The sequence below is a fragment of the Urocitellus parryii genome, chromosome 6, assembly GCF_045843805.1.
Source record: "Urocitellus parryii isolate mUroPar1 chromosome 6, mUroPar1.hap1, whole genome shotgun sequence".
NCBI classification, from domain to species: Eukaryota; Metazoa; Chordata; class Mammalia; order Rodentia; family Sciuridae; genus Urocitellus; species Urocitellus parryii.
This window is the reverse complement of record NC_135536.1, coordinates 191104764-191116766: the sequence shown is the minus strand read 5'-3', so window position 1 is coordinate 191116766 and position 12003 is coordinate 191104764. Positions and strand designations below refer to the sequence as shown.

General features: G+C 46.7%; 1 protein-coding gene across 3 annotated transcripts in view; it reads right to left on the bottom strand.

The window, feature by feature from the left end:
- The window catches only part of Zfp64 (ZFP64 zinc finger protein), a 72755-nt gene extending 66752 nt beyond the window's left edge, over positions 1-6003 (bottom strand). For 2 of the 3 annotated variants that reach the window (XM_026391007.2, XM_026391005.2), the window contains exons 1-2: positions 5832-6003; positions 2822-3061 (exon numbers count right to left, since the gene is read on the bottom strand). In XM_026391007.2, coding sequence (XP_026246792.2) covers positions 2822-3061; positions 5832-5877 — 286 coding nt within the window. In that variant the 5' untranslated portion in view covers positions 5878-6003. The remainder of the gene's footprint in view (positions 1-2821; positions 3062-5831) is intronic. The other variant, XM_026391006.2, reaches the window with a different exon arrangement.
- Between the last annotated feature and the right edge of the window lie 6000 nt (positions 6004-12003).

Here is a 12003-nt window from a genome sequence, read left to right as displayed (position 1 = left end):
GGTGAGGGCCATCGAGTGGCAGACTGGGTTCACACATGTCGCACACACATGTGCGTTACTGGGACTGGGCTTTTGAGGACAGGAAAAGCACTGACCCTTCAAGAAGAAGAACACTAGAGGAAGGGGAACACACTCACGTCCCAGGACTGAGACGGTGGGGGACAGTGGTCCTGCCTCTTCCCCACATGCACAGTTGCTTGATTTTTTTTTTTTTCCATGAAAATGTGAAAATAAGAAGCACCTGGCTCATCTCCAAGGTGATTTCTAGCTTTCACATTTTCTTTTTTCTTGATACTGGAGATTGAACTCAGGGGCACTTGACCACGGAGCCACCTCCCCAGCCCTATTTTGAATTTTATTTAGAGACAGGGTCTCACTGAGTTGCTTAGGGCCTCACCTTTGCTGAGGCTGGCTTTGAACTCATGATCCTCCTGCCTCAGCCTCCCAAGCTGCTGGGATTACAGGTGTCCACCACCACACCACACTCGAGCTTTCACATTTTCTTGGTCACTTCCTTGAGAATGAGAATTAAGAAAACTCTGGAGAGAGTGGGGTGACCTCAAGTTTCTTTAATGAAGGTTTGTGAGGTGATTGTTTTCATGTCTTAAAAACTCACTGGAAACATTATTTTGATGTGTTAGTGCAGGCCCGTAACCCTAGAGGCTTGGGAGGCTGAGGCAGGAGGACCCCAAGTTCAAAGCCAGCCTTACCAAGTTAGTGAGGCCCTAAGCAACTCAGTGAGACCATCTCTAAGTAAAATATAAAAAAGGGTGGGATGTTGCTCAGTGGTTAAGCACTCCTGGGTTCAATCTATGGTTTAAAAAAAAAAAAGAAACATTATTTTGGATTCACAAAATATTGCTAATCGCCAAAAGCTTTCAACATCACACCATCGTACAGCTCATCAGTGAAAGTTGGTTCCCCTACTTTCAAATGCTCCTCCCCTTGACTCCAGGTGATCTCTTTGGTAAACATTTAGAAAAAGCTAGAATAGCTTGTGGGCTGACTTAGCCTTGTTGATGTAATCTGTTTGGCCAACAGAGTTTTAAAATTGAGAAATTTCACATTTTTCAATTTTTTTCTGAAAAATCTAGATATTTAACCACCTGGATTCAAAGAGCTGCTGCACTTGGGGAGGAGTCCTGTGTGATCTCCTTCCCCCATGACCACAGTCCCCGAGACCACAGTCCCTGCGACATTCCAGTGCCTCCCACGAAGCCTTGCTATCTCATTCCAGAAGCTTCCCTTGAGTACAGTGCAACATGACACAAATGCAGAGTCTTTTTTTTTTTTTTTTTTTGCACTAACCTCGAGAATCTTTTTATGTCTGCACACAGGCCTGGCTCCCCTTTCCCAGGCTAAGTCACATTGCACTGCGACCTCTACTCTGACTCTCACATCCGCGCCAAAGCTCCACCCTTTCTCAGTGGTACCTATTGTACCTGAGCACCCTCTTACAGGACCAATACCTGGCCTAGGCTCACGAGTCAATGCATTTAGGTAGATCATAAAACTGAGAGATTTAAGGTGGAAAATCCCAAGGATATCAAAATTGCCCAGGTTTTATGAATTTACCTCCCCAGAGCACACACTGCTGCCCCTCCCTCCCTCATCTATTTGTCCTTTGACTCTGAGGTGACCGGGTCTCGGGGCTCTTTGTTTAGGAAGGATGCTGGGTCTTCGCACACATGCTGTAATTTTTTTTTCCAGGTTGTTTGTTCATCTTTAGACTCGTTTTTCACTTTGGGAAAGCTGTGACCTCATTTCCAATCAGATTTAGGACTCTTCCTTCTTGGGGGGTGGTCCACAACCTGCCTTCTTGGTGAAGCCCATTAATATATTTTTCAATTTGTATTTGAATGCCTTTAACTAATGCCTTCTCCATTTCCCTATAGGACCCACAGTTTTTTGTAAGTATCTCATTAATGGCTTGCTTTAAACTCTTTCTGCCTGGTTCCTTAAGACAGATTAGATAGATGATAAATCTAAGTACGGGATTATAGGTCCACGTTCGGGTGTGTATGTGTATCTCTGTGTGTATTATATTTACTTTAGTAGTTTCATGTTGTTTGTTGGTTTGTTTATTTTGGTACCAGATATTGAACCCAGGGACATGTAACCACAGAGTCATATCCCAGCCCTTTTTATATTTTATTTTGAGATAGGGTCTTGCTGAGTTGCTTAGGGCCTTGCTAAGTTGCTGAGGCTGGCTTTGAACTTGGGATCTTCCTGCCTCAGCCTCCTGGGCCACTGGGATTACAGGCACGTGCCACTGTGCCCGGCTTCACTTTGTACATTTAAATTTTTGACCTGTCTGTAGTTTGTTTTGGCAGAGTGGACGCAATGGAGGGCAGGGATGGGCTTTTCTGTTTTCTTAGTCTGTAGTACAAGAAAGGGAGACACTGAAGCCTGTTTGCATATTAAAATGCAAAAAAAACCCAAAAACAATATGTTTTTCCTTCCTTCACTCAAGTAATGCAAGCTCAGGGCTTATACATGTACACCCACTGTCAAAGAAAACCACTTATTTCGCTGTGACATATTTTCTGCAAGTACCTTTTTCTTAGTATATAGTTTTGGTTTTGAAACCTGTTTTTTGTCTGTCTTGCTTAACATGTGACGTTTCTAACTGCTAACACTTACTGCTTTAACCTAGCAGCTCCCAAACCTGGCTGGGCAGCTGGCTTCCCAGTGGAGCTTGTTAAAAATAATGAATCTACCACCCCAGGGGTTGGGCCCCAGCAAGGTATTTTTAACAAGTTCCAGGAAGGTGTTTGGGAGGTGGCCAGGCCACCCCTAGCCCAGAGCCCCCCAGCCATACCTGTGATGGTCTGGGTCTCTGAAGTGATGGTTCTGGTGGTGGTCTGAGTCTGGGTGGCAGGCACCGTTTCCTCCGATACAAACTGGACTGTGCCGGGGGCCGTTCCGGCCGCGCTGGTCAGCTGGCAGCCGCTCTGCTTGTGAGCTACAAAGGCATCTAGGTTGTTAAACTGCTGCTTGCAGATGCCGCAGATGTGGATGTCCGGGGTCAGTTCAACCAGCACGGTTGTGCTGCCTGGAACTCCATGGGACAAAGGGAGAGTCACTGATTAATTCCAAACAGCTTTAAATTACATTGCAAACCTGATTCCTGGTAGGAAAAGGGGCAGCATGGCAGACCTGGCCAGGTGCCAGGCCAATATCCTTAAACCCTTCTTCTTTCTTGCAAATAGAATCCCAGCTGTCCTAGCCACAGTTACCCAGATCCAAGGGATGGCTCAGGATGACTTGTTGCCCCGGGTGCCTTTCTGCAAGGAAGTTCTTTGATGTGTAGGGCTGCCGGTTACTTTGCAGGAAGCAGCAGCCACCTCCTATCCCAACTAAATGGTTATTATGAAAGTCACTCCTCCCACATACCCAAACAACCACCACCATAAGAACCATTAGCCAAAATAATCTTGGTCCCCTACATATTTGTTGAGCCCTTCCAGCACATAGCTGGAAGAGTTTCTGGGGAACACTTAGCATTCATGATAAAAAGGGTGCAGAAAAAATTGGCACTGTTCCCTCTTCTTTTGGCTTTCAATGTAGATGTGCAGTTGGGGCTTCTGCAGCCATCTTGTAAATATGAGGAAAATGCTAAGATTCTTATTGACTTTGGCTCTTACTTCACTAGTCCCCTAATTTGGTCCTAGAATCAACTAATCCCAGACTTCTTGTTAGGCCAGGGTACTTCAAGTTTCTGTTACTTGTAGCCAAAATTCATTCCTAAATGACAGGGGCATTGCTTCTTTACCATAGTAATACCAAGAGTTAATACTGTGTTACTATTTGCAAAGCATTTAGCAAATATTAACACAGTATTATATGGCCCTATATTAGAAAGTACTATCTAAATATTTGTTAGATAAGGTATATAATTAATGTCCCTAATATGAGAATCTCAATTTTTATTTAAAAATTTTCTTTGCATTATTATGAGAAAACTCATGTTTATAAAAGAAGATTTGGAAGAAACATAAAGAAGCATATTTTTTCCATTTGTATCTCCCATGAACATTACAAATATATTTACAATTAAAAATTGCACATGATCATGATATATTATAGAACTAATGTATTACAGAACTTCCTACATGATATTACATTAACATGGTGCTATACCATAATAATCTCTTTATAGGTATAATTACTTAATGGCAAAACATTATTCCACGGTGCCTGTGCAGTATATAATCTCTGCAAAAATAAGGTATTTACATTATTTTCACTTTCCCCAAGTTAAATAGTACAAGACTACCTTTGTGCATAGATGATTGCTATCCATGCACTATAATTTCCTGAAAATAAGATATTTACATGATGTCTAATTTTCTCCATGTCTAAGATAACAAGTCTCTGTGCAGAAACACAATTTGGCTGACTTGCTCAGGAGAGAGACTGCTGAGCATGGTGACATCAGTCATCTTGCAGAGGGCCCTATGCACTGAAGTCCTTTGAAATCAGTGGCTGGAAGGAAGGAAACAGTCTCCCTGCAGCTACTGAATCACCTGCATGGGACTAACAGGTGAACAAGGACTGGAGAAGTACAGTGACTTGCACTGCTGAGGATTCCTTAATGATGGAGCAGGGCTGATCCCCAGGATAAAGGAGTTTGAATACCAAACAATGTTGCTGGCATGTGGAAGTGCACAAGGAATGAACTAGACCGTAATTAGAATCTTGACACTCTCACTTACCAAAGTGACTTTGGACTTGGCTTTTCTACAAAATGGAGAGAAGAGATCTTTCCACTTACTAGGGTTGTTGGGAAGATTAAATGAGATGGTGTTGGTAAAAGGCCAGCACCCCCCTCTCCCCAAGCCTGTGACCTGGTGGGGTCATTACTCTTCAAACATGGACATAACTGAACCCCACTTAGGAGATACTGAGTTATAATGGTCTGGGAGTGAGGGGTTGGGGTTTAGGGAAATCTGTTCTTTTCATAAATTATGCAGAAAATACCCAGCCAAGTTTGAGAGTCAATGTCTCCCAAACTGTAACGGCTAACAAGTTGAGCACTTACTATGTGCCAGGTGTCTGCAAACCCTTGCGCCAGGCCAGGGTTCTCAAAACTTCCTGTGCTTCAGAGTCACCCAGACAGCTGGTACAGATCACTGGCCCCACCCCGAGATCAGCTGGGTGGGGCGCAGAAAGCTCCTTTTAAATACGCACTCTCGCTCCCAGGTGGTTGGTTTGAGTTCAGCCCCCGGACCACACTTTGGGAAACAAAGCATCGGGCAATATTGGGGACTTAAAAAGGTTGACGTCCTCAACAGGATAATAAAAAGGAACCCCAAACTCAAAAACAGCGACCCCAGCCCGTTTCCCATTCAAATCCCCACCTTTAATGTGGAAAAGGCTTTGCAACGCGCCGTCAAGACCTCGTGAGACTCTCCAATTCCCAGAATCCAAATTTGAGCCATCGAGGCAGAAGTTTCCCCATCAGGGTTGCCCTGGTTACCCGGGTTCCCCTCTTCCTTCCCCGAGTCCCAAACTCCGCCTGGCGGGGCGGGAATGCACCGAGAGGTGCGATTGTCTGAGCCGCACGCCCTCCCCCACGCTCCCTTCCCGGGGGTCTCGCAGCGCAGGAGGGCTCCCCCAGTCTGGCTCCAGCTTGGGCGCGCCCCCACCCCAAGCCCCGTCGGGCGCCCCCTGCACCGCGCCCGCCGGCTCCCCGAGACGCGGCTCGCCGCCGTCACCCCGATTTCGGGGCCCCGGGCCTGGTGGCTGCGTCGCTGACGTGCTTGGGCCCGGGCCCCGGAGCGCGCACTGGGCCCTGGAGCGCGCACTGCGCCCGGAAAAGCACTTACTTTGCACGGAGCCGGGGAAGCTCTCGCCCTCGCCGCTCGCGTTCATGGCCGCAGATTGGGAGGTCCCCGGCCGGCTGCGGTGCCAGGGCTGGGGGCGCTGCTCTACATGGTGCAAGGACTTTTCCTTTTATTTTTTCCACACCCCCCAACCTTCCTTCTCCCAACTCTGCGAGGCGGGGAGGACGGATGTAAAGCAAGCTCCACTTCCGCTGCCTAGAGGGCGCTGGCCCTGCCGGCCGCCCCAACCTGGCTCTGCATCAGCGCTCCCCGGGGAAGCGGCGGCCCATCCCGATCCCAGGCCGCGGAAACCCCCCGGGTTCTGGGTGGCCGAGCGCGTCCGGTGTGGGCAGGCGGCCCCAGGAGGACGGGTCGCACCCCTGCGGTTCTCGCCGGACGCCGCCACCCTCCGCCTTTGCACCTGCCGCCCCGGGCGTCTGGCCCCTAGGCTGCGGTGCGGTGGCGCGGTCCCGGGACGCCCGGGTGGCTTGCGGGAGACCGCTGCAGGCTGCAGATGGGGTGGGGGCGCGGGGTGGCGGGCCTCGGAGGACCTGGCGGGACGTGGCTCTGAGGAGGCAAATCCTCAGAGCGCTAGGTGGGTCCCCTGCCCGGCTGGTAGAATCAAGAGGACCGTGACCAGGTGGATGAAGAGAGGAATGGTAACTCGGGTCTTAACGCGGAAGATCCTACTCCAGGGCCCTCCAACTTTATCGCGCTCCACAGTCGCTGGGAGGCTTGTCCTTCCAAAGCGTTTCTGATTCAGTAGGTCTGAGGGCAGGCCCGAGAACGAGCATTTCTAAGTTCCCAGGTGAGGTCCGCGATGTGGGTGGTGTCCACACTCTGAAGACACTGCGCTCCCTGATGTGTCCTCACCCGCCCGGCCTCCTCTTTTCCTACTTTCTCCTCCTGCAGCCCATTCCCTCCAGCCCGGAGCGCTGATGCTTTCTCTTCGTTCTGCACCACCTGCCACCTGCCACCGCCCTGACCCCTACGGGTCTTGATTCCAATCCGCAGCCTTAGGGACTCTGCCTTGTCTGGCCCTTGCTAGTACAGCAAGGCCCCTCCTCCTCACTCCGTCTCAGCCCCCTTGCCCCTGTGTACTTTATCTTTCCTCTTAGAACTTGCCACTTGTCATGTATTGTGTGTCTTAGTATCTCTGTCTTCCTATGTGTTCAGAAAGACATTCAAATAGATATATTTCCTCCACCCCCTTACTTTTAATAAGTCCCCATGGAACTAAGGATTTAAAAAAATCTCTTTGTTTGAGGTACCCCCCAATGACTGACTTGGCCTAGTGCTTGATACATAGTCGGCCTTCAATAGATACGTCTTGTGTCGCTACTGGAACTTCCCCAGCTGCTCCTCTAAGAGTGTGCTTATCCCTCCAGCAATGACTTATTCATGTGCTCACAGTGTGCCGGGCCCTGTGCTAGGCCTGGAGGTACATCAGCCCTCCAGACAGATGTCCTGCCTGTCTGAAGATCAGGGCGGCAGTCTACTGAAGTCCACTCCTGTAGCATTTTGGTTATTGACAGAAAAATTCCTACTGCCCAGGGACTTCGAAACTGCTCATCCTCATGTGTCCTGTGTAAATAAACATACTGGCTGACAGTTGTATCAAAATATTACACATACAATTAGGGAAATTAAACAGGGTTTGTTTTTTTTTCAGTGCCAGGGATCAAACCAGAGTCTTGCACATGCCAGGCAAACACTCTATCACTGAGCTACACTCCAGCCTCACACATACAATTATATACAGTATCTAATACTTGATAAAAATAAGAAAAATTATGTTAATGGTTTGTGTATTATTCCTTTTACTGTCATTTTAGAGTGTACTCTTTCTACTTCTTAAATAAAGTTTACCGCAAAACAGTCCCCCCGTGCATGTGCAGCCTCACTGACCTGGTAAGCTGCATCCTATGGTTGACTTCTACCACCTAAGTGTGTGTGAGAATACTCTATGACAGTCACTTGATGACAAAATTGTCTAATCAAATCCTTTTCAGGACACATCCCTGTTCTTAAGTAACACATGACTGTAATCCAAACAGCAGTGCCATTTCTTGATTGTGATAAGATCTCCAAAGATCATAAAATAGGGTTATGCTAGAGCTGCGGGCTGGTGAGGAAGGCCTTCCAGAACAGGCCCTGTTTGCATAAAGAGCTGGGAAGGAGGCAGCAAGTGAGGATGGGTGAGGCAATTCTAGCCCCAGGAACTGTGGGGGTGAGATCCCTGAGGCTGGCAAGAACTGGCTGTAACTTGTTGCCTAAGGTCCTACTGTGAAACTCACCTCCGCCCCCCTGCATTGCTCAGGCAGCTCGGTAGCCTTGCTATTGCTGGAAAAGCCCAGGTCTTCCTAAACTAGGCCACGGCAAGGGGGCAGAGTCAAAGGCAATGTCACTTTCCTGAGAGTCCTTTCCCTTATCTGGCCCGCCATCTTGAAGAGTCCTTTCCCTTATCTGAAGATGTTCTTTCCTGGGACTCTCCACAGAGCCTTTCTTACAGTATCTAACTAAGATGGCCAATCTATTAAATTATTTCCTTGCTTAAATAATGTCTGGCAGGAGACTTCCAGATGTTTTCTTAAATTATTAAGAGAATACAGCATTTTTTTTCCCCTAGCAATGTCTATAGTAACAAAAATAATGAGGACATAATTGACTGAGTTAACTATCATAAGTTTTATGAGCAAAGATATCCTTAATAAAATAGTCTATCAAGAGACCAATGTTTTTTTCCATGATAAACATGTTAACAAATGCACTTTCCCGCAGCAATCATTCATTGTTCACTAAAAAAGTTCTCACGGCAAGAAATCTTGCTTATTTTTTTGCTTGGTTTACAAATCTACAACCTTGCCTGGTGTGTAGGAAGGCAGGGATGGGTGAATGGAAGATGGAATACTGAGGTTGCTTTGGAAGATACTAAAAATGCAAATCTTTGTTCAGGAAAGTGTTTCCCTTTTCAGTAAAAAACACAGACAAAAATGTGATATGATGTCAGAATATAGAAAAATTATAGATTCCATTTAACTTTGATGAAACTGTTATTTTTAAACTTCCCTTACTTTTCTAGACAAAGGTTAGCAATGATGACTAACTTAGGGCTTTACATTTGCAAAAGTACTGGTGTCTACAGCCTCTCTACTCAAAACATATTATGGGAAATGATAATCAAGGCTGACGGGTCCCAGGTCTGTTGGCCCTCTGCTCAGCTCGACATATTGGGGAAGCCTGATCTTGTTTCTTTTCCAGGCTTCTGGACGTCTAGCTTCCTTTTAGGTCTGGTTAATGGATAGAAGGAAGAAGCCAGATATTCCCCACCTGTCCCCTCCGTATTTTAGTGGCAGTGGCTCTGTCTCTTCCCTAGCTCCAGATCCCACAGAAGGGACCTAATGGCCTCATCTTCTGCCAGTGACTGGTCCCTGATGTGTATGTCTGAAAACACCCCCCTTCCCTTTGCTCTCCCTATCCCACCCCAGGGTGAGGGAAGACAGTGGCTTCCAGGTGTTCTAATCATCCCACTTGGCTTCTCAGCTTTCACCACCTGGCATCAAGTTCCCTGCATTACATTTGCTGAAATCCCCCAAGTTGCTTCTTTTGCTCTGTTCAGACCCTGACTGACACAGTTGGATTAAGCTGTATGGAGTATGTGATTTTGTTCTGGCTTTCTTGACCTCTCTGTAGGTGCTCTAACCTAGAGAGCGCTTCAGACGCTCTGAGGGAACTTGTTGAAGCCCACGTGCTAGGGCACCACCCAGATATGCTGGAACACCCAGATGTACTGTGGTCCAGGCCTGCAGGGTGGAGACACACCTCAGGTGACTCTATGGGCTCCTGACTTTATTGAATCCTGATCTGAAATCTTGGAAGGGGACCAGGGGGAATTTCTTTTGCAAAATGGATTCACTAACAATGTTTAGCAACTGCCCGCAATCCTTTAGTAAATGTCCATGAAGAAACACTCAAAATAAACACCAAACCCTCTGTAATGGGATATGATCAAGACTGAACCTGTTGGGCAACAAATGGAGGGTACACAACTAATTATTTGGATGAGAGTTGACTTGGAATCTGGCCTGGCTCCTCACTGAGGTGGCACACCTGTGATTTAATATTATACTCGCTCATTTAACTTCATATGAACCAGCATGCACAGGCCTGATTTTTTTCTTTTATATAATTAATGCATAAGCATGGAAACACCCAAGTGATATAAAGGGTCGGTGAAGAGTGGGTGCCTCCCCAGCCTTTCCCTTTCAGAAAACAACCACTACAACCAGTTTACTGGGTGTTCTCTAAAAAAAATTCTTACCCATATAAAAATGGCAGATGCATATTCTTCCCTTCTTCTTAAACACTTCCCTGGAATGCAATCAGCCTTCCACACCTCGCTTTCTTGCATACGAATGTATTTTGGAAAATACTCCTTACAAGTGCACCTAGATTTGCCTTCTGGATTTAGGAAGGGTCTAGCTTTCTGCTATATATAAAACATATATCAATGTTTACTTAGGCAACCCTCACTAGGGAACACTCAGTTTCTAGTTTTTTACTACTACAAATCCAGGTGCCATTAATATCTAGATTTATATCTGAATCAAATCTGTACCTGAGAGTATATCTGCATACTAATTTCCTAAAGAAGGATGGCTGGTCAAATCTTGGTGATTTATTCTTAGAGGCTCTTTATTCATCCAAATTCCCAGTCCATTCCAAAAGTATCCCTATTGCAGTTGTTTTGATAATCCTGATTTTCATTAAAATGTCCTGGGAAGTATTTTAGTCAGGGCCAAGCTGGCAACTAAAATCAAAAGTATCCAAATAGGGGGGCTGAAAGTCTAGAATCTTCTATCTTATTCTCAGTAGTCTGAGATCTGTGTTTCTGTCAGCAGGAGGGTCTCTCTCAAGGGTCTGGACCCCTTTTGCGTGTGCCTCTCCTTTCCCCCAGGCTGGGCCTGGGAAGGCCACTCCCTTCCTGCATTGACTTCCAGCCCCTGGCAGAGTCCAGTCAGGAGGTCCTGCTGCACGCAAGGGGGTGGGGCTGGGAAACAACTCTATAGTGGGGTGGGGGACATTTTGATGGACAGGTGGTTCTGATGGTTGTCTCGTCGTGGAAAGGGCTCTCTAACGCAGATGATATATCATAAGGAGATCTGTGAATCTAAGCTTTTCCTTAGCTCACCTTAGTGGACAGGACTACTTTCTTGCCCAGGTCTTCCTGTGGGGAATACGGTTCTCCCATATTCCACATCATGTTAATCAAAGTCTCCATCCCAGTGGTCTCAAAGGTGATGATGTGATCCCGTCATAGCAGACATCTCCTACCATATGGAACTCCTCCTCTCAGCTTCTGTACCATGTGTATTCTGTCCTTGTTTCCCAACTAACATTCAGTTTCCTACCTGATGACCCAGGACCATATCTACTTTTTCCTTTTGTGCTCCAGAACTCTCCTAGGGTGGGCTAGGATCCCCGCTCCAGATGCCCAGGTATGGCGGTATTCCAGGGCTTTCCACAGTGTATCTTCACAGTCGACTTGTCAGCGAAGACACCTTTGGATACACGAGAGCTTTTCTCAGGGATGCTTGCAGGCACCCATGCCATCTGTCCTTCCAGTAGCTGGACAGGCCTGGTTACTGGGGATCCTCTACTGGTTACATTGGTCAAGACTAATTTTTTGTCTAAGGCTGTGCCCAGTCTCCATCTATATAGGAAAATCTCATTTTCTCTTGTCAGGGATTGTTCTACCAGTGGACAATCAGGTGACCAAGTTCTGTTTAATGAGACATAGAGGAAATCTCTTGGAGGCTTCTGAGAAACAAACAAACAAAAAAATTCCTTCCTGAGAAGAAAGAGGCACGTGAAAAGAAAGCCCTGTTCTATTTTCTTTCCTACTTCCATTCTCTCTGCTCTGGCCTTTTCCAGGAGTGGACCTAGTTTCAGGGCTGCTGCTGCCATCTTGGGGACCTCCTGTGTAAAGCTTGGGGTAGGGAGCAAGGATGCAGAGAACCTGGGTTCTTGCTGAGCCATTGAGCCAAATTGGTCCTGTCTGCCTCCTGGATTTCATTAAATAACATTAAAAAAATGTCCTTATGATTTAATCTGGTTCTCCCCAACAGTTTTCACAATGGGGCAAATAATAAAGTGATAATGATCGTGCAGCACA